The sequence below is a fragment of the Pseudonaja textilis genome, chromosome 3, assembly GCF_049901715.1.
Source record: "Pseudonaja textilis isolate UNSWEBS1 chromosome 3, rPseTex1.2, whole genome shotgun sequence".
In the NCBI taxonomy this organism is placed as follows: Eukaryota; Metazoa; Chordata; class Lepidosauria; order Squamata; family Elapidae; genus Pseudonaja; species Pseudonaja textilis.
The window spans coordinates 104,935,253-104,958,900 of record NC_141992.1 but is presented as its reverse complement, the minus strand read 5'-3'; the positions used below and the strand labels follow the sequence as shown (position 1 = coordinate 104,958,900).

Sequence of the window (23,648 nt, the reverse complement as noted above, 5' to 3'; positions counted from 1 at the left end):
CCCTCCACCAATTCTGCCATCAATTTCTTATAGCCACCACTTTTTGGATGGGTTACTATAGGCCTTTGTCCTCTGCCTCAGACAGGCCGCTGGGAAGGGCTAGCAGGCTGGCAGGAGACAGGGGACTGTTGTAGCTGAAGAGAGAATGCTGTTCAAGTCTTCCATTCGTTGTGCTGCTGTTTTGCTGGTGTTTTCCTCTTTAACCCCAATTTCTTCTTTTCCTTTATCCTTTCTATCTTCCATAACTAACTTTGTGCTCCTTTTTTCCCATCTCCTTATACTTTCCTACTTGATTTAGTAACTTTTCTCTCAACGATCTGATGCTGCTTCCTCCACATATCATGTAAGTATAATAACATATCATATCATATTTCAATAAGAAAGAGAATAGGATAAAAAATACCAAAGCTGCTTACTCATACAAATAAGCCATGTGGATAAAATATACAAAGCAAATTTAAAATAGTAAATATCAAAATGAGAAAACAGAAATATTTACCTAGACTGAGAGTCTGGTGAGATCTCAGAGGTAGATATGCTGAAAATATTTTCAGGAATATTAGTTATGATGAAAGAAGCTTCATTTGAATTAATTGAAGACAGTTCCTGAATTTCAGAATTCTTTAATTCCCCCTTTTCCATGTTCTGTTCAAAAAAGTAAAACAGATTTTAACATGAATTCTAGCAACTTCAGAACTTACATTTTTTTAGTCAACACAAAGGATGGTATATGACAACTGTTTTAGTAATAGAGTGAATTAACTGCACAAAGGATTTTAAACAGAATGGGAACAGAAAAAACTAATACTGAGATCTTGAAGCTATTATAAAAGCTATTTATTTATTTAGCATATGGCATTCAATTTATATTCCAACTTTCAACCAAAGGAAACTAACCAAACTAAATATTTCAGGTGCTAATTCAGTATGCTTTTCTGCTTCAAACTAAACTGTAATTATCCCAGCAAATTTAAACATTCTGTTCAGGCAATCAGTTTTTTTTCTAATGTAGTCATGGGAATGTACATGCTTTTTAAACACAAGCTGTCAACTCATAAAATATTTCTATGGTCTTTTAGAGTTGCCAACAGAAAGGGAGGGGGGAGCAGTGGGGTAGCTTTGTTAATTTACAATCTTAAATTATTCAATATTATAATATATTACTTTTGTATCAATCTCTATATTCTTAACCTCACTCCTCTTACTACCACTTATATATTAATAATCATACTTGCACTGTTTACCAAATTTATAGTTGTAATAACAAATCACAAATATTAAATTAAATTATAATTATTAAATTATAATTTTCCATTATTTATCCCCTTTTTAATTTCTAAAAATGCCACTATTATTTGAAAAAAATGCCCTTTCTAATCACATTTGATACAAGTAGACTAGTATTCATCATATTTGTTTAGCAAATTATGCAGTTCTAATAGTTATTTTTAAACTCTTCATCTCTCACTCTCGTTGAAGTTTTAGTGTTCCATTTCTTAGCTTGTCTCTTACATTTCTGTCGCTATCTGCCACTTCCAGATCTTAAACATTTCCTCCTTCTCTATTATATTCAATTGTCTCATTTTCAATTTAACTATTTTTACCCCTCTTTCTCCCAAAGATTTCTTTTTGCAATTCCAGTTCTTGTTTAATTTCCTTTATAGTATCCTCCCCTTAGTATTCTCCCCTTCCACCAATATATTTATTTATATTTTCTTTTTGTCTTTAGTTAGCCCCTCCTCTTCCTGGACTTCCCTGCTTTCTTCTTGTCGTTTGTGTCTCAGTTTCCAGCTCTGCGTCCATGTTTTGTATTTTATTCAAAATGACTTCAAGTCTTTTTGTCACTCTATCCATTATTTCCTGAAAGCCCAATGCAATTTCTTTGCAAATTCCACTCATTTTTATTTTTGTTTCTTTATTTCTTCCCAGCCAATTGTTCAACTGTCTTTATCAAAGCCAAATGACTTTTCAAGCTGAAAAACCAATATCTAACATCCAGGAATCTTTGTGTCTCAAAATTAATCAATCTGTTGTTAATAGTCTTAAGAATTTCACTTTCAGTTCTTCATATACCAAATCTTTTCAAAACTTTGGGGATCTGTTGTTTTTTTCTTTGACAGCAGGTGGTGCTCTTAAATTAGTTTTCACTTTGTCTTGTCTTTTAAATCACACTTTAATCAAACTTCCAATACATTCCAAATCTTTCAAAAATGAATGCTATATTCGTTTTTTATATATATTTCAGCATTTTTATAAATGCCTACCCAAAGCCAGTGTCCATCCAATCTCAAAATCCAGTTTCTACATTTTTAACAAATTTGCTGTTTTCTTTCTTCACTTGTTTTTAGAATATTAACTTCAGTATATTATTTTAAGACATTAACTTTTTACTCCAGTAGTTAGGTTGCAGCCATTTAATATACTTATGAGTCCACTTTTCTGAATATTCTTCTCAGGGTCCTGTTTTAAAATAAAAGGGACAGTTCTCACCCAGTTTCACACTGTCACTAACTTCGCTCCTGCACTTTGCTTAGATGTTAAACAGACGCCGGCTGTGTGGTAGCAATCTTGGATGCCTCTTCTCCACGATGTGGCATAGAGAGCAATAGCCTAGGGCTCTTCAGGGGAATTGCATTTTCCCCTGGGGCCTCAGAAGGCACCTCCCTTTGCTTCACCTCCCCTGCAGGGTGGTTTTTGGTTTCTCCAGATCCCATGAACATGAAAAAGCCAGCACAGGGGATGGAGAGCTCCTTTCCCTTGCTTCTAGTGTCACCAGTAATGTCACTTCCTCCTTGGCAGTCTGAGCTTTCTGAATTGGCACAGGAAGAACATTCTTTGTTGTGTGTTTTTAATTATGGTTCTAATGTTAAGTGTCCATTTCAAATTCTGGGAAATTAGAGAACCCAGAAACTTGAAGATCTCAACTGTTGATACTATGTTGTATAATATTATAAGAGGTGATAGAATAGTAGGGCTCCTCCTAAAATCCACTTTCATTTCTGCAGTTTTAAATGTATTCAGCTGCAGATTGCTCTGACTGTACCACAGAACCAGTTGTTCAATCTCCCATCTGTATACAGACTCATCATCATCTCAAATGAGACCAATGACCATTGTATCATCTGCAAACCTCAGTATTTTAACCGAGGAATCCTTTGAGCTGCATCACCGGTGTAGAGAAAGAAGAGAAATGGAGACAGCAGAGCACACAGCTCTGGTTAAGTGAATTGGCATTTGATCTAATTTTATCTACTTTCATCTGCAGAGCTACAGAGTCAGTTTAGAGCAGAGGTCACCAACTGGTGGTCTGTGAGAAAATTTTGGTGGTCCGCAGTGCACCCGGGTGATGGAGCTGCTCTGGGATGACCAATGGGCCAGTCCTGTGACTAGAACTCTGTGATATGGGACTGGCCAGGAAGCTCATGGAGGTGCTATAAATCTCCATCGTATGGGGAGGATGGTACATGCAATATGCATCTTCGCAGATGGTGCAAAGTGCAAGGGGTAGCACAGCCCTCGCTGGCCAGATCAAGGTAATGGTGCTGTTGAGCCAAGAGGGGTGGGGGTGGCAGCGCAGGCAGGCCAAAGCAACAAGTGGCAGCATCCTGTAGCTCTTTTGTCTTCCTGCTGTGGCTTCCTGTCAGCTGAACCCACCACTGGCTGGCCCCGCCCCTCACCCTCCCCTCCCAGTCAGTCCTTGCCTGGCCTGAGAAGGGAAGGGCGGGGGATGGAGATTCGCTCCATATTCCAAAGTGGGAGCAAAGCTTCACGTTTTGCAGGTGTTTCTTCTGGCCCTTTTTGGTGCTGCGCAACTGGAAGATGCGTGACTTCCTCAGACACTGGCTGACCCGGCTGCGGCTGACGCTACTCTCGCCACCTCCATGGCATGCTTGCTGTTCTTGCAGCGCCTTGCGCAGCACACTTAAATTTAGCACACTTCACAATGGGGAAGACAGCATCCCTTCCTCCTCCTGGAGCCCATTACGATGCGAAGCCGGGTCGGGCAAGTGTCTTGGGGCGGAGAGCAGGTCGTGCGTCTCACCGAGCGACCAAGTGTGTCCAGCACTAAACAAAGGCCGAAGAAGCACCACAAGAACCAGAGAGCGCCGGAGAATCAGAATGAGAGAGAGTGAGAGAGAAAGAGATGAGAGAGAGAGAGAGCAATGAGAAAGAGAGGGGGGGAGGAGGAGAGAGATCCTGGTGTTTTGTTTTCTGCGGGAAATGGGTCCAAATGGCTGAGTGTTTAAGGTTGCAGAAATAGACGGCCAAGCTAAGTGCCTGAAGGACCCCATCCCATCACTGGGAGTCCAAGCGCTTCAGCGACCGGCGCGCTGCATTCATATTAATGGTCTGCAGGATTTAAAATTAAGAATTTAGTGGTTCCTGAGGTCCGAAAGGTTGGTGACCCCTGGTTTAGAGGCAAGAATTTCTGGGATGATGGTATTGAATGCCAAGGTGAAGTCTATAAAAAGGACCCTTACATAAATCATTGGAGATTCAAGATATTGCAAGGTGCAGTGCAATACCATATTGACAACATCATCTGCCAATTTATTTGCATGGTAGGCAAACTGCAGGGGTTCTAGCAGCAGATCTGTGATGATTTTCAGGTGGGCAAACACTAACCTTTCAAAGGTTTTCATAGCTACATATGTCAGAGCAACCAGTCTCTAGTCATTCAGTTCCTAGATGGTTTTCTTAGGCACTGGAATGATATTAATTCAAACACAAGCAATAGAACATAATGATACCAGAATCCTAGATTTTAAAAGAGCTAATTTTAACAAACTCAGAGAGAACTTGGAAAAAATTCATTGGATGAAAATCCTAAAGGGGAAAACAACTCAAGAAGCTTGCGAAACTGGAAAATATGATCATAAAAACCCAGTTCAGCACAATACAACTGAAAAAACAAAAACAAGAAATCCAAGAAAAACCAGCATGGCTGCACAAATATCTCTCTTGCAAATTGAAAGACAAAAAGGACAAGTACAAAAAAAGGAAAGGAGGACACATAGCTAAGAAAAGAACATTAGCAGATAGCCAGAAACTGCAAAGACGAAGTCAGGAAAACAAAGGCTTAGAATGAATGTAGATTTGCGGGACTTCTGGCAAGGCAGAGTGAGAAAACAACGCTGTTATCCCTACCAGATTTCTCCTGCCTGGCGAGCCTTAATGGGAATGGCAAACCCTGGAGAGGCTAGCAAAGGCAGAGGGGAAGCCCTGAAGACAGCGTGGAGAAAGGTGTTCTCCTGCTAGAACGAAGGAAAACTTCCTGATGCCAGCAGGAGAGAAATTAGCCAGCATGGTGGATCCAAAGCTATGATAACTAGGCAAGAATTAGGAAGACAAAATCAAGAAGCAACACGATTACAAAGGATGAGAACTTTTTATTTCTAACACTTTGCAATACATCTACCCTTGACATAAAATAGAAGCGGAGAAAGTGGGACTCAAAAAGATCAGAGCAGGATTTCTGCTCCATGAGAACAACTGCAATCAGGTGGTTGGAGCTTCTGACAGATCCAGAGAAGAGCCACAGGGCATTTATAGAAAATGGAGACTAAGCTGGAGGAAAGTCCAGACTAAATATTTGGTAACAACTTTTAAGAAAATATGCTTACTCTTATCCCCCTTAAATCCCAATTAAAGCTTCAGTAAGAGCTTTTCTTTAGCATTAAAAACAGCAAGAGTGCCATCTAGGTTCGTGAAGTGTGTGCCTGAAAGTAAAATAACTGATGCAATACTTACAAGAATTACAGAAGGACTTCTGTGACATTTAGAGGACGTTAATTAAGTTTGGAAATGAAAGATTGAAAAAGAAAAGAAAATTCCTTGGTGAATTTGGAAATTCTATAACTATCCAGGTACTGTTTGAGAAAATCTTAATGACTTGATGAGATTTGGGTCTCTTATGGATTATAAACTTTGCCAAAAAAAACTATAAGAACAGTGGGGCAAATTCAGTATGGACTATAAGCATCAAAGAAAAAAGAAGATTGAAGAATGCATAGTCTGAAGGCTTTTGTATAAAGAATTGATAGAAAGATTAACTTGTACTTTTACTAATTATTAACTACTAAGTAGCAATTGTTTAAAGTTATACATATATCTGATAGATTCTATGTCTATATATTCTATATATGTTACTGAACTGTGGGTTGGTTGTCATTGTTACAATAAAAGGGAGTTGAAGCAGATATATCAGGGGCTGGGGGGGGGAACCCTAGAGCAAAGGGAAAAAATTATTAAAACTACTAGATTTATCATTTTGGATAAATACTTTCTGATTACCCAGCGTTTTTTTACATGATTACTAGAGATGACAAATACATCATATATCTCAAAAATAGGAAAGAAAACCTCATCAACGCCTATATCCGCAACATCATCTCCATCAAACCAGCGATCAATAGAAAGCATGTTCAGCATGGAGAAGTCAGGCTCTATGCAGTATATGCAGGCGACGCTTCTTGCGATACAAGAAGCCAAGATAAAGACCCACGAAACCATATCTAGAGATCATGAGATCAAAGTGAAATGGGGGAGATGAAAGAGGACATTTGAAAGATGGATGATAAAATAGGGAGTATCTAACAAACGATAACAAAGAATGAACAGAGAATACAAAATGTAGAAGTAAGGGCTGAACAAACAGAAAAAAAGATGAAAGAAATGGAACAAAAATTAACCTTGGCTAACAGAGACCTTGAAGAAACAATAATTTTTCTTGAAAATTAAAGGCGGCCTTCTACTTGAGATTTCAGAATGATGAAAAGAAAGAGGAAGACTTGGCTACAGTGATGACAGATGTGCTGGTGGACGTATTACAGAAAAGCATGACATACAAGGAAACATAGATGAAATTTTTAGAATCCACATAAACTACGAAGAAGGCACAGATTACCGAAAGAGGTGACCATGAGGTTCACCCAAAAGTCAGTGACAGACAAAATATACAAAAGAATAAGAGACGAACCCATAATGTACAAGGGTGGAGAAATCCAAATCTTAAAACAGATACCCAGGAGAGTCAGAGAACAGAGAACAGATAACAGATAATCAGAGTTGGAAGGGACCTAGGTAATCTAGTCCAACCCCCCGCCCAAGCAGGAGACCCTACACCATTTCTGACAAATGGCAGTCCAATCTCTTCTTGAAAGTCTCAAGTGATGGCGCTCCCACAACTTCCGAGGGCAAGCTGTTCCATTGGTTGATTGTTCTCACTGTCAGAAAGTTTCTCCTTATTTCCAGGTTAAATCTCTCCTTGGTCAGTTTCCATCCATTATTCCTTGTCTGGCCTACAGGTACTTTAGAAAATAGCTTGACCCCCTTCCTCCCTGTGGCAGCCCCTCAAATATTGGAAGACTGCTATCATGTCTCCCCTGGTCCTTCTCTTTACTAGATTAGCCAAGCCCAGTTCCTGCAACTGTTCATTGTATGCTTTAGCCCCCAGTCCCCTAATCATCCTGGTTGCTCTTCTCTGTACTTTAGAGTCTCAACATCTTTTTTATAATGTGGTGAACAAAACTGGATGCAGTACTCTAGGTGTGGTCTTATTAAGGCTTTATAGAGTGATATTAGTACTTCCCTTGATCTTGATTGTATCCCTCTGTTAATACAAGTTAGGATTGCATTAGCTTTTTTGGCTGCTGCTGCACAGAGAAGACAGTATCAATTTTTGACTACACAATTGATTAAGTAATGTTCAGATGTTTGATATCTGAAAAAATTCTGATCTCCTGGCAAGACAAGAAATTCAGGATAGATACAACAAAGCATATGAATTCTTTAAACATCATTTCATGACAGATGTAGATCAGGAGAGAGGAGATAGAAAGTAAAAGCCAAGATGAACAGCAACCAGATGAAAAAGCTGTAGAACGAGAAGAAAGAGTCAGGGTGGAAAATGATTGTGTGGAACGATAAGGCACAAGAACAAAAATGCAGAGAGAGACAAGAACAACCAGAAGAGCAAGACCCATATATAAGTAAAAAAGAGGGATGAGGAAGTTAAGATGCTATCTGATGAATTCCCCCGCAAAAAGAAAACAAACTTTTACAAAATTACAAAGATTGAACTTGGATATAGTCTGCCTCTAAGAAATCCACATCAAAAAATAACATGGCAACCTAGTAGAATACCCTAAAATCGGGAAGCTATATTTGTCTTTAGCATATCAAAAGAGGAATAGCACTGTACATTAGAGAATTGTTAAAACCCAAACAAATATATGTGGATGAAGAAGGAATAATATTAATGACAGAGATATCAATAAACCAGAAACAAACCCTTCTGATTGCAATATATGCCCCCAAATAATAAGCAGGAAGAGTTCCATAAAAGACCACATAAAAAGATAATAGAAACGGACTATGAAAATATATGCTTAATAGGAGACTTCAACGCAATTGTGGATGTTAAAAAAGACTACAGAAGCAGTAAAAGAAAAAAGAAAGAACACTTTGAGATGACACAGGAACTAGATTTACAGGATGCATGGAGAGAGCTAAATTTAAAAACAAACCAATATACATTTTACTCAAATACACATCAATCGTGGTCAAGAATAGATATGGTATGGATGACATCTGGAATGAGAACAGACATCCAGGAAGTAGACATAACAACAAACATATGGGCAGATCACAACCCCATAAATGTTACATGGAGGCAATATGGTATGCACCTAGGATTGACAACAGACATAAGTATAGAAAATGTAAGTAATGTATATAATAGTTATGAAGGTATATGGAAGTAGTATGTATCAAAAGATTGGATAGGATGTATAAATGTATATATATATTGTCACAGTATTGTTCAATTAGTAATGGTATTATGTATAAACAGAAAAACCCAATAAAGTGTTGTGGGGGAAAAGTTACATGGAGGGGACAGAAGAAATCGAGATGGACAATGAATCAAAATATTTTAAAAGACGAGTTCATACAGATGGTGGAAAAAGAAATGAAACTCTTTTTTAAAGAAAAAAGAAGAAACATCATTGCAAAATGTGTGGGATACGGCAAAAGCATACATCCGAGGATTAGCACTAACACACATAGCAAGAAGAAATAAGAAAAAGAAACAACAGCACAGTATACTACAAGACAAGCTCAAAAGACTTGAGAAGAAAATTATACACCAACTACAGGACAAAAAGGGAACTCTATCATCAGAATGAAAAGAAAATAACCTAGGAATTTTTTAGGAAATTGTATAGCCAGGAAAATATACCAGAAGATATTACTAAACAATATTTGGAAAAAGCTGGTCTAGCTAAAATAACTGATACCAGAATAATGTTAAATGAAATAATAACGGAAATAACAGGCAATTAAGAGACAAAAAACAATAAAACTCCTGGTGCAGGCAGGCTTCCCGCAGAACTGCACAAAAACTTACAAGAATCACTAAGACCCTCACTGCTGGAGGTCTATAACGATGCATTATTAAGGGCCAAACTATCCAAAACCTGGGTAGAAGCATACATTACACTAATACCAAAAGAAGACACAGATCACCAACAGATAAAAATTATAGACCAATATCACTATTTAATGGAGAACCAAAGTAATAATAAATCCCCTGGTCCAGATGGGATTCCAGTAGAACTGTACAAAGCTACAATAGTTAGTAGGGTCACTGATGCTGGAAGTGTTTAATGAAGTAGTTTTGGCAGCCAAAATGCCAGACTCATTGAGGGGGGCGTTGATTTCGTTAATTCTGAAGGAGGATGTAGATGCCAGATATATCAACAATTATAGACCAATTTCACTTTTAAATGCTGATTATAAATTATTTATCTCAATTATAGCAAATAGAGTAAAACAAGTTTTAAATTTATACATTCATGAAGATCAAAATGGTTTCCTTCCGTCCCGCCAAATCAAAAATAATCTAAGAACCGTTATTGACGTCTTAGAATATTATGAAGTTCATCCAGAGAAACAATTTGCACTCATGTTTTTAGATGCTGAGAAAGCATTTGATAATCTACATTGGCACTTTTTAATACAAAAAATCTATAACATGAGTCTGGGCACTAAATTCGAGAACATTATCACAACAATTTACAACACCCAACAGGCCAACATACTAATTAATGGTGAACAAACAGGCCCATTAAACATTGAAAAGGGCGTCAGACAGGGTTGCCCCCTCTCACCCCTCCTATTTATACTTGCTTTAGAATCACTGTTAACGCGGATATGACAAAACTCTGAAATCCAAGGAGTAAGGGTCAAAGCAGAGGAATATAAACTACAGGCGTTCGCAGACGATATGGTTTTCTTCCTAGAGGAACCCATGGAAAAAGGACATAACCTAATAAAAGAACTAGAACAATTAGGTTCAGTAGCAGGATTAAAGATCAATAGAAATAAGATAAAATTAATGACTAAAAATCTAACAGAGAATCAGAGGAAAGAATTAGAAAAAACCATAGGGATACAGGCAACAAAAAAGGTCAAATATTTAGGCATATGGTTAACACCACATAGTAAATCGCTCAAAGAGAATAATTATGATAAACTATTACAGCAAATTAAGAAAGACCTAGAATCCTGGAATAAGCTGCAGCTTTCTCTACTGGGCAGGAATGCCACGATCAAAATGAACATCCTACCAAAATTCCTTTACTTATTCCAGACAATCCCAATTAAATTACCAAAAAATTTTTTTTAAGATATAAATAAGGTAACACTTAAATTTATTTGGCAAGGGAAAAAAACTAGAATCAATATTAAGGCTTTACAAGATGCAAAAAGTAGAGGGGGGCTAGCACTCCCAAATTGGGAATTATATTATTGGGCAGCCAACTTATTATGGTTAAAAGACTGAGTTAATTTACTCAATAAAAGAACCTTAGCCTTAGAAGGGCACGATCTTCAGAGAGGGTGACACGCATTTCTATGGGAAGTGGGGAAAACTAAACAGTCGTATTTTCATAGACACCTTATTCGAGATTCATTATTAACTAATTGGAAAAAAATATGCAAAAAACATTATTTAAAAATTCCGATTTGGCTTTCAACAATGGAGGCAATGGTTCATCCCAACAATTTGGATATAACAAAAACGACTAAATATAAAGATTTATTAGACCCTCTAGGAAAATTAAGAACTCGACAGGATTTACAGGAACAGGGATTTAAAATCGACCAGTGGTTATATATACAAATCCATAGCAGATACAAACAAGATATCAAAGAGTTTGGAATCAATAGCAAATTACAATATTTAGATAAAATCTTATTAGGATCAAATAAAAAGAATATTTCCAAATTTTATAAATATTTATTGGAGGTAGAATTAGAGCAAGAGATAGTGAAAGGGAACATGATAACGTGGAGTAGGAATATTGGAAGAAGCATTACATTAACAGAATGGGAAAAGATCTGGAATAGAAACATCAAGATTACGAAATCGGCGGCGTACAAAGAAAATATGTATAAAATGTTATATAGATGGCACTTACCCCCTTCGAGGTTGGCGAAGATGAACCCTAACATGAGCTCAAGGTGTTGGAAATGCAAAAGCACTGAAGGAACATTTTTCCACACGTGGTGGTCTTGTAAAACTACCCAAAAATTTTGGCAAAAAATCAGAAAATGATTGGAGGAGATAACTAAAGAACAAATAGACTATAAACCAGAGTTCTTCCTGTTAGGGATCTCTGATAGATATTTATCCAAAAAGACAAAATATGTAATAATCCATATTCTAACTGCGGCTAGATTAGTGTTTGCTCAATGTTGGAAATCACCTCATACACCTTCAGAGCAAATGGTTATTCAGAAAATTTGTGAGTGTACTGAAATGGATAAACTAACGATAGCGTTAAAAAACAAAGAGTCCTCAACATTTTACAACAACTGGGACTCATGGTATAATTGGCTTACACAGAGACAAATTATGTAAATGATAAAGAGTAACTTAAACATAATGGAAAAGAGGAGTAGATTGGATATGACGAAGAGAAATGATCCTTACAGATTGTCACAAAAAGATATCGTTCGTTTTTAATTGTACTTTTTACCCTATTCTCCCTCCCCTTCCCTTCCCCTCTCCCCTTCTATATCTTTTCTCTTCCCCTCCCCAACCGACCTTTATCCGGTGTGTTAGGCCGGGTGTTTTCTTTCTTTCCCCCTAGCCATTTTCTTTCTATATTGTAAATGTATTGTCGATGTGTTTTTAAATTGTAAATTCAATAAAATCTATTTTTTTAAAAAAAGAGACAAAAAACAATAAAACTCCTGGTGCAGGCAGGCTTCCCGCAGAACTGTACAAAAACTTACAAGAATCACTAAGACCCTCACTGCTGGAGGTCTATAATGATGCATTATTAAGGGCCAAACTACCCAAAACCTGGGTAGAAGCATACATTACACTAATACCAAAAGAAGACACAGATCACCAACAGATAAAAATTATAGACCAATATCACTATTTAATGTTGATTACAAAATATTTGCCTCCATAATCTCAGAAAGACTAAAAAGATTCTTAAGTGAATTCATACACCCAGACCAGAATGGATTCCTACCCAAAAGACATCTGAAAAGCAACATGAGGATTATTATGAATGTATTGGAATACTATGAAGCCCACCCCGAAAAGCAACTAGCATTGATTTTTTTAGATGCACAAAAAGCCTTCAACAACATGAATTGGAGGTTTATGATATTACAACTGAAAAACATGAATTTTGGAGAAAACTTTGTAAAGATGATTCAAACAATATACTCCAACCAAACGGCAAGTGTGATAATAAATGGAGAAACAACAGAAAAATTTAACATAAATAAGGGTGTAAGACAAGGATGTGCACTATCGCCTCTGCTATTCATATTAACGCTAGAAGTCCCTATTCAGACAGGCCAGACAAGACCAGGAAATAAAAGGTCTGAAGATTAAAAAAAAATGAACAATATAAGCATTTGCCGATGATTTGGTATTTATTTTGTAAGAACCACTCAAAACAGGACCCAAATTAGTAAAAAAAAAAATGGAAGAGGTTGGTTTAGTGACAGGACTTAAAATAAACAAGGAAAAGACCAAGATATTGACAACGAACCTTACAAATAAACAGAAAAACGAATTGATGTAAAAGATGGGCATGCAAATATGTAAAAAGTCCAATATCTGGGAATTTGGCTATCAGCAAGATGTATATCTATCAAAGAAGATAACTATTCTAAATTAATGCAGCAAATAAAGATGGATTTGGAAAAATGGAAAAATTTACAAGTCTCGCTAATTGAAAGAATAGATAATTAAAATGAATATTTTACTGAAAATTCTATTTTTATTCCAAGTAATTTTGATAAAACTAGGAAAAAACTTTTTTGAAGAGTTAAATAGAACGACAACAAAATTTATCTGGCAAGGAAAGAAACCAAGAATCAAACTAAAAATACTACAGGGCACTAAAAATAAGGGAGGATTTGGGTTATCAGACTAGGAGTTGTATTATCAAGCTTCAGTCCTTACATAGAATAGAATAGAATTCTTTATTGGCCAGGTATAATTGGACACACAAGGAATTTGTCTTGATGCATATGCTCTCAGTGTACATAAAAGAATCATAAAGTTAATAGTCATAGGGTTAAAAGAGTGGATAAACCTAAAGAATAAAAGGATGTTGGTAATAGAGGGACATGACTTACAATTGGGATGGCATGCATTTATATGGGATGGGAAACATAAAGCACACCTCTACTTCCAAAGACACCAGGTTAGAATGGGCGTTGGTTCTTACCTGACACGCCATTTCTCTTCGAGCTGCTCGGATCATCCAGAGAGTGGGAGGTGCTTCAGTCTGCGTCGTTGTAGGCTGAGCTTAATTACTGAGGAACGCTCCGCCTTCCGTCATGTGGCTCCCTTGCGGTGTTCCCCAGTTTATGCGAAGTCGAGAGGGAAAAGAAAGTCGTACTCTCATCTTACTAGACTTAAGGGTTCATTGGCCGCGAGGACCTTAGTGAAGGCTCTCGGGGCAGAAGCCAACCCAAAGGGGAGGGCCACGTACTGGAAGTGGCGGTGATTGTAACAGAATCTGAGGAATTTGGAATGGGAGGGCCGGATTGGTATGTGTAGATACGCTTCTGAAAGATCTATAGAAGAGAGCCAGTCCCCCTGCCTGGTGCCCAGTAGAATGGACTGTAAGGTGTGCATCTTAAATTTGCGGTGGATCAGGTAACGGTTAGGGCGTTTTAGATCTAGAATTGCTCTCCATCCACCTGAGGATTTGGGAACCACAAAAAGGTGGGAGTAAAAACCCTGCCCTCATTGAGAGGGTGGGACGGGTTGGATAGCCTGTATGTTGAGGAGATGATGAATAGTGGAATCCATCAAACTGCGTTTGGTGGGATCCCTCGAGGGGGGGATGCCATGAAAAAGTCCGGGGGGGGCGCTGAATTCCAGGGTGAGACCGAATCTGATGGTGTCCTGGACCCAGGCATCGGAAGTAGAGGAATCCCATCAGTTGGCGAAATGTCTGAGACATCCGCCAATGGGAAGGGAGGGGCAGGATCTATCTGGAGCACTGGAAGGGCTTCCCCCCTGAACCCCTGAAGGGGCGCTTGTAGCTGCCGCCCCTCCTGTTCCTGTCGCCCGTATCGGCTCGATCCTGAGGTTGGAATGGCCGAAAGGAGGCGGGTCTTGGGTACCTGGACGGGAAGGGAGACTGGTAGAAAGGTCGGGAGGACCCTCTCCGAAATGGCTGAGAGGTTCTTGGCTCTGATCTCCGAAAAAGAGAAGGAAGAAATTTTTTCTTGCTTTGGGTCTCGGCTAGCAGGGGCTCCAGAGCCGGACCAAATAGTTTGTCCCCCTTGATGGTGGCAGTGGCCAACTTAACTTTGTTTTTTACGTCCACCTGCCAGTGTTTGAGCCAGAGCAGACGGCGGGCTGTAACATGAGAGGTTATTGCTCGGGAGGAGAACTTAACCGCATGGTAGGTGGCGTTGGCCGAGAATTCTGCCGCGGCCGTGAGCTTGGCGATGTCCTGGTGCGCCCTTGTATTAGAGGGGGGGACATGCTGTTTCAGTTGGCAGAGCCACCGGATCGAAGACCTGGTGAAGACGGAGGCGGCCGTGGTCGATCTAATGGCCCAAGCGTCGGCTTGATGAGCCCAACGTAAGGCTAGTTCGGACCTCTTGTCCTCGGGTTTCAGAGCCTCCAGAGGATCACTAGGGGAGGAGGAGGATGCTAAGCCAACGATGGGCTCATCAACCTCGAAAGTATTAAGTAGGTGCAAAAGTCGAGGTTGAAGAATCTCTTGTCCTGGTTGGATGGGGCAGGAGGGGCCCCTGTGGAGACCAACTGATTTGAGACTAGGTTGTGAAAGATGGGTGGAGCCGGAATAACCTCCGCTTCCACAACGGGCTGCCTGAAAATGGCGTCCGTTGGACCCTCCGCCAGGGAAGGGTGGGCAGAGGGAGACTGTACGGCTAGGCCAGAGATGTTTTTGGCCTTAAAGAGGAGCGATTTAAATATGTGAGGCTTGAACAAACCCACAAAGGTGGGTTGATCGGGGGTGAGACCCTCATCTTCGGACATCTTCCCTTCCATAGGGTCTATCTCCGATAGGGGCTCACCGAGGTGTGTGGACCCCCATTCAAATTCTTCCTCCTCCCTGAACTGGTCCAGGCCCTCTATCTCCTCCTCCAGTTCCCCTTCTGGGAGAGGGCTGCCCCTCTGTAAAGGTACCTGACCGTGGTGAGGGTCTGATCTAGGCGAGGACCTGACTGATAGCGACTCGTGTTCGGGAGCCATTGGAAGGAGGCCGTGCCTGGACATCTGTTGGAGACCTTTTGTAATCCCCTGGCGGATAGCCAGTTCCATCCATGCCCTCATTTGTTCAGGAATCTCGACTGTGGCGGGCTCCTCTTGGCGTAGACCAGCGGCCGTGGGAGTAAATGTAGCTTCAGGTATCCGTCTGGTCGTTGGTCCAGGGACCTGATGCCCCTGGGATGAGCTGTGCCTGGAGAGGGAAGAGCAATCTGGAGGAGGGGCGGGTGTCTAGAGGTAGAAGGAACGGGGGTTGGGAGGGCTGGAGGCACCGGTTATGACTCCCTGGATCGCCTGTCGAATTCTTTCTCCAATGCCTTATGGCATCTTAAGGCGTCTCTTTGAGAGGCCTTGGAAGTTTCCTTAGAAGTTTCCTTAGCCTGTCTGCGCAAGTGGTAGGACTTAGATCTGGCCTTCAAAGAAGGGCATTTAGCGGAATTGTCATCTGCCATTTTAGAAGTAAGGATTGTATATAAAGATACTATAGGCGGTTGGCTCGCCAAGGGTTCGACCTACAGCAAAGGCCGGGTGTCCTTTTAGCTGGCCCGCGCCCCCTTTTGGAATTTATTTTAATATCAAAATAGCTAATCAATTAACTAGGTTCGGAGCTCCCAGGACAGAAAGCCAGGAGGTTATTATTATTAGTATCCAATTGGTCGAATGAACTCCTGAGGCTGGAGATAAGGCCTCTAGCAGCCTGAACTCCTAGACAACAACCGGGAGGGGGTGACTGCTATTCTTCGCCCTGAGTGCTACTGCGGAAAGCCAACAATTCTGGGATTTTTGGAAAGCAACGGTACAGAAATAATAATAGCTCTAACAGGCTGGCAACCTTGCAGCCAAAAATGAGGCCGGAAGATGGCGCCCGAGCACGGGGGCCGCTCAGGGCGGAACTAGGTCCCTCCGGCAAGCTTAGAATGCCGAGAGGGCAGCAAGAGGAATTTGCCCCTTCCTGGGGCGATCGGCGTTCGGGTGGGGGGGAAACCAGCTGCGCTCACAGTGTGATCAAGCCGCTAGTGAGGGCGGCATAGAGAAGCGGCAGGAAAAATAAGCCAAATCGAGGGTGGGGGGGATTAGCGCCGAAGCGCTGCTAAACCACCCGCTCTTTATCCCCCTTGGGGGCGAGAAACGCACTCCCCTTGCTCTAGAGGCACCCCAGATGCGCAGAGGCTAAGGAAGGAAAAACAGGCAAACCTTAAACTTAGAAGGACTTGAATCGGCCAAGGAGCGAAAGGAACACAGCCTAACTTCACGAAGGCTGAGCATAAACTGGGGAAGGCCGCAAGGGAGCCACATGACGGAAGGCGGAGCGTTCCTCAGTAATTAAGCTCAGCCTACAACGACGCAGACTGAAGAACCTCCCACTCTCTGGATGATCCGAGCAGCTCTAAGGAGAAACGCTCCTTTGTTAGTATGAGAAAAAATTAAACAGAATCACTATATGAAAATACCGGTCTGGTTATCCACAATGGAAGCACTAATATATCCTAACATGTTAGATCTAGATAAAATAGTAAGATATAAAGATATATTAAATGAACAAGGGAAATTAAAAATAAAACGGAAACTAAATAAATCAGGGAACTGACATGGACTGGTGGCCTTATATGAAAACACAGACAAGATATAATACAGATAAATATGGCTTCTATAGTGAACCACAAGAATTGGATAAGATATGGCAGGGGACAGATGAAAAACTGATAAAGTAGTTCTACAACTACCTGCTGAGCTTCAAAATGGAAGAAGAATCATTAAAGGAAATTATAATAACACAGGCAAAAAACTATGGGTACACTATAGAACTAGATAATTGACAAAAACTGTGGGAAAGAAATTATAGATTAATAATGTCAGCATCAGATTGATTCGCAACTGGATGAAAAACCGTACTCAACGAGTAGTCCTTAATGGGTCTAAGTCTACATTGAGGGAAATAAGCAGTGGGGTGACATAAGGTTCCGTCTTAGGCCCAGTACTCTTCAAAATCTTCATTAACAACTTAGATGAGGGAATAGAAGGGGAACTTACCAAATTTGCAGATGATACTAAGCTGGCAGGGATAGCTAACACCCAAGAAGATAGGCTCAAGATCCAGATGGATCTTGATAGACTCAAACACTGGACTGTATCTAACAAAATGAAATTCAGTGTAGAGAAAAGTAAAGCCCTACACTTAGGCAAGAAAATCCAAAAGTATACATATAGACTGGGTGAAACCAGGCTTAATAGCAGAAACTGTGAGAGGGGTCTTGGAGTCTTAGTGGACAACCAGCTAAATATAAGCCAGCAGTATGCAGTGGCAGCCAAAAAAGCCAATGCAACCCTAAATTGGATATACAATCAAGATCAAGTGAGGTACTAATATCACTCTATAAAGGCTTAGTAAGACCATACCTAGAATATTGCATCTCATTTTGGTCACCACACTATAAAAGATATTGAGACTCTAAAACAAGTGCAGAGAAGAGCAACCAGGATGATTAGGGGACTGGAGACTAAAACATATATAGAACGGTTACAGGAAATGAGCATGACTAGTCTAGTGAAGAGAAGGACAGGAGAGACGTGATAGCAGTGTTCCAATATTTGAGGGGTTGCCACAGAGAGGAAGGGGTCAAGTTATTTTCTAAAGCACCTGTAGGCCAGACAAGGAATAATGGATGGAAACTGAACAAGGAGAGATATAACCTGGAAATGAGGAGAAAATTTCTGACAGTGAGATCAACCAATGGAAAATAAAGAAATCTGTACAAAATGTTCTATAGCAAAATGTTCTATAGATGGCAAAAATGTTTCCAAACATGTCACCAGAGTGTTGGAAATGAAAACAGGCACATGGATCTTATTATCACATGTGGTGGACCTGTCCATTGAGGAAAAAAAATTGGGCAAAGATAAAAAACGTTGTTAGAGGAGATAGTAACACAACAAGTAGACCTAAAACCATGTTTTTATTAAGCCCATTAATGGAGAAATACAATAAAAGAATCCAATATTTAATATTATGTAATAACAGCGGCCAGAATTACTTACACACAAAATTGGAAAAATGGAAGCATACCCACGGAAGAAATGGTAATAAAGAAAATATTGGAATGCACCGAAATGGGTGTTGGTAAATTTACCTGTGAACGCCCTATCTATGCTTCAGCGAGAGCCCAGGATGGGTAGACTCCTTTTTATGACATCATTAAGCTGAGTCTGTACTTGTATATAAAAAGCCAGCCCCCGGGAGAATCCCCAGCTTTGGCGAAGATACTTGACAGACTGAAGAAGTGTCTCTGAAAGCAAACAATCCAATACATTAACATGCCTTACCATCTCCGGACAAACCAAGGGAGGGGCTGGGCTCTCTCGCAGCATAGATAGAAAGGCCGTTCACAGGTAAATTTACCAATGCCCATTCTCCTCCATGCTGCAGCGAGAGCCCAGGATGGGACATACCAAAGCTTGGATGTCCATGGGCGGGTCCTCGTCCGGCCAATCACTCTGACAGTGGAACCACTCACTGAAGAACCTGTCTGCCGAAGGCCGCCATCGCCATGGCAAAGGAATCCAGACGATAGTGTCTGATGAAGGGAGACGAAAATGTCCAAGTGGCCATTCTGCAAATCTCTTCCAAGGATACCTGGGTAGCCCAGGCAGCTGAAATGGCCGCACTTCTGGTAGAGTGTGCCGCTAGACCACGGGGTACTGGAAGAGCCACCGCTTTGTAGGCTTGTGCGATGCACATCCTGGCCCACCTGCTAATATTAGGGGAAGAAGCCTTGCTCCCCAAGTGAGAAGGTGAAAAGGAGACAAACATGGCTTCTGTCTTTCTAAAAGGGGAAGTGCGCTTGATGTAAATTCTAAGAGCCCTTCTGACATCTAGAGTATACCACTTGTACTCTAAGTCATGGTGTGGAAGGGGACAGAAGCCAGGTAACACAATGTCTTGGGATTGGTGGAACCAAGTGTTAACCTTTGGATAAAGGAGGGGTCCAGACGGAGAACAACCCTATCATTGTGAAAGATGCAAAGATCCTGCCTGATAGAAAGGGCAGCCAGTTCTGACACCCTTCTGGCTGAAGTGATAGAAACGAGGAAAACTATGTTTAGAGTTAGGAATTGGATAGACACTGTTCTAAGGGGTTCAAAGGGGGCTTTGTAAGGGCATTAAGAACCAAGTGACGGTCCCATGAAGGATACCTGTGCCCCACAGGAGGTTGTAGGCTGGAAGCCCCTTTCAAAAATCTCCTGACCAAGGGGTGATGGGACAAGGAAGGAAGCGAACCCCATGAAAAAACTGAGGAGAGAGCCGCTACCTGGCAACATAAGGTATTGGGCGCTAACCCTTTCTCCAAGCCATCCTGAAGGAATCTAAGAACCTCTGCCGAGTGGGCTGAGGAAGGAGAGAGAGAGACCCTCCTTGAGGCACCATTGGGAGAAAACCCTCCAGGTGGCATCATAGAGGTGCCTCATAGAAGGTTTGCGAGATGCCTGGATGGTGAGGATAACCCCCTCTGGGAGATTAGCCTCCCTTAGCTGCTGCCGCTCAAGTGCCACATGATCATCTTGAGCCACTGGGGCTCCGGGTGGATCAGGGTCCTTTGGTGCAGGGAGATGAGATGGGCCAGGATCCTCCAAGGGAAGCCACAGACAGGTTGACCAAGTCCGCAAACCAGGGCCTCCTTGGCCAATAGGGTACCAGGAGAATTAGCTCTGCTTGTTCCACCAACAGCTTCCGTATGACCGCCAGAATGATGGGGGGAAAGGCATAGAGGAGACCCACGGGCCATTTGCAACAAAGAGCATTGGTCCCCTCTGCTCCCTGGCAAGGAAACCTGGTGAAGAATCTGTTGACTTGGGCATTTTGAAGAGTGGAGAAGAGATCCACCTCCGGAGTTCTGAATCTGAGGGAAAGATCCCTGAATAGAGATGGAGGAACGGACCATTCTGTCTGGTTGACTAAATTCCTGCTCAGCCAGTCGCCTTGGGAATTGTCGACTCCGGAAATGTGATCTGCTGAGATCGACAGCAGGTGTTTTTCTGCCCATAACCCCAAACATTCTGCCTCCCTCATAAGTGCCCTGGATCTCGTTCCCCCCATCTGTTGACGTGTGCCTTTGCGGCCATATTGTCCATCAACACAAGAACATGGGAGCCGGTCACCGAGGCTCTGAAATGCTTAAGAGCCAGAAAGATACCTCTGAGCTCTAACCAATTTATGGGATGGTGCTGTCTGATCTGGACCAAACCCCTTGAGCTATCTGACCCTCCATATGGGAGCCCCAACTCAGAAGACTGGCATCTGTGGTAATTACTAGCCTGTCTGGTTCCTTGAATTGGAGCCCCTTCCAGAGGGACGGGGAGAGCCACCAATTGAGGGACCGCCGGGCCTACTGAGAGAGCAGGACCTTGATTGACGAGTGGCTGGTTCCTGCTCGTTGAAAGGGGAGCAGGAACCATTGGAGCGATCGGGAGTGAAGTCGCGCCCACGGGACGATGACAATACAGGAGACCATCTTCCCCAGTAGTTTGGAGAGCAGCGACAGTGGAACAGTCTGTTGTCATTGAATCTGGGTGATGATCTCTGCAAGGCTTTTTCCACGATCTGGAGACAGGAAAACCTCGGCACAAAGTCGTGTCGATGACTGCTCCCAAGTGTAGCAGTGTGCTGACCCGTAGTCTCTCAAAATAACCCCAAACCCAAAACGTTTATTAAAGTCCGGTAAGGCCTTCAACTTAACTTCACTGTTTTATTTGGCACAGTTTAAAGTCACAAAAGTAACTAATGAGGCAAACAGAAAACCAAAACAAACCACATTGATGAGAGTTCTGAAGCAAGCCAAGATAACTAATCATAAACTCCAGGAAAATAATTGAGGAGAGTCCATGGGAAGAACGCCAGCACAGATAAATCTCTTTCAAGGTGAACACTAAAATTGACTCCTGCAAATTCTAACTGCACAGTTACAAACTTATATACATAGCCCCACCTGCAAGCCACAAGGAGGATCATGGTAATCTCCTCTTGAGTAGACCTCGCTTTTCCCTGATCTTCTCCTCCCTGCATGACCTAGGATGGATAGGGGATGGGCCTGGATCCTCTTCTGACTGCTCAGCTAGTCTCTTGCCCTTCCCCAGCCTCCTCCACCACCTCTGGAGCCACACTCCCACTCCCTGTTGGCTGTTCCTCCTCTTCCTCAGAGTCAGTCTTCACCAGGGGTATGACAAGCAGTTTGGTCGTGGGTGAGAGATGGATCTTCTTGGTACTGATGGAAAACCCATGGCTTTAGAGGCAATACAGGGTAATTTGTAAGTCCCGATGGGCTGAGTGGATGGAAGAGGACAGTATCAACATGTTGTCCAAGTAGCACTGGAACAGAATGGAGTGAAGCCACCAATGCTGCTAGAATCTTTGTGAAGATCCTTGGAGCCAATGAGAGGCCGAAGAGAAGGGCTCGATGCTGAAAGTGGGCATTCTGGTAACAGAAACAGAGAAACTGGTGATGATGAGGATGTGGAGGTAAGCCTCTGTGAGATCAGTGGAAGAGAGGAGGTCGTCCTCCCGCTCTCTAAGACAGAATGCAGTGTCTGCATTTTGAATCGCCTGTATTTGACAAATTGATTGAGAAATTTTAGGTCAAGGATGGCTCGCCACCCCCCGAGGCTTTGGGAACAACAAAAAGAGGAGAGTAAAATCCACATCCCCGTTGTAAGGTAGGAACTGGCTGAATAGCCCTTATGTCGAGTAGGTGTTGAATGGCTGAATTCATAAGGGCTCTCTTTGAAGTGTCCGTGAAACGGGACAAATCAAAAAATTTTCTGGGGGTGACGACAGAAATTCCAATTGTAGCCCTGACCTAACAGTGTTGAGCACCCAGGCATCCGTCATTGATTCCTCCCATTTGGAGGCAAAGAAGGCTAAGTGACCTCCGATGGGTGGGGAGAACGAGTATTACTTAGAGTGACGGAAAGCACGACCCCCTCCTCCCCGAAAGGGCCATTTATCAGCAGAAGGTTGTTGTCTGCCAGTGGTTCTTGACGTTGGTCTTGGCACTGAGAATATGCCCTCTCTGGCCGAGGAAAGCAGGAGGTGGACTCCACCCGAAAGGCAGGTGGGCGATAAGGAGCTGGGCAATAGTCAGTTTTTTTCCACAAGGAGGAAAGAATTTTATGTTTATCTCTGGTCTAGATGAGATATGGCTCTAGACCCTCGCCAAAAAACTTGTTTCCTGTGCAGGGGACAGAGGCCAGCTTCCATTTGTGGCATGACTCCCCCTGCCAATTTTGGAGCCACAGAAGCCTTCTTGCCGCCACCGAAGATGCCATGGCCCTTGATGCAAATTTGGCAGAATTGAGGGTGGCATCCGCAGTGAATTCTGCCGCTGCTATAATTTTGTTAAGGTCCTGATAAGACCTGAGGTCAGAGGCAGGCAATCAATCCTGCAGTTGGTGCAGCCATCGTAGAGATGCCCTCATGAAAAACAATGCAGCAGTCGAAGCCCGAACAGCCCATGCAGCTGCTTGGTGGTTGCGCTTGAGGGTCTGTTCGGAACGCTTGTCCTCTGGTTTAAGGACATCCTCTGGCTTGGTGGGAATGCCAGAAGAGGAGAATGATGCCACAACCGGAGTGTCTACTGAGGGCACTGCAAGGGCATTGGCTAGGGGTGTGCTAACTTTGTAGAACTGCTTGTCCAAAGATGATGGATGAGGACCTGCCAAAGGGGAAGCACGCTGTTCCTTGAACATGTCGAGAAACAAAAGGGGAGAAGGCAAAACCTCCGTGTGTACTACTGGCTTGGAGAAGAGCAAATCTCCTTTCCTGGAGGGTTCCCCTTGTGGTTCAGGTGCTGCTTCCTCAGGTGAC

General features: G+C 42.1%; 1 protein-coding gene across 3 annotated transcripts in view; it reads right to left on the bottom strand.

Moving 5' to 3' along the window:
• SUCO (SUN domain containing ossification factor) overlaps positions 1-23,648 on the bottom strand; it is a 214,197-nt gene that overhangs the window by 146,865 nt on the left and 43,684 nt on the right. For all 3 annotated transcript variants that reach the window (XM_087932039.1, XM_087932040.1, XM_087932041.1), the window contains exon 4: positions 500-645. In XM_087932039.1, coding sequence (XP_087788165.1) covers positions 500-645 — 146 coding nt within the window. The remainder of the gene's footprint in view (positions 1-499; positions 646-23,648) is intronic.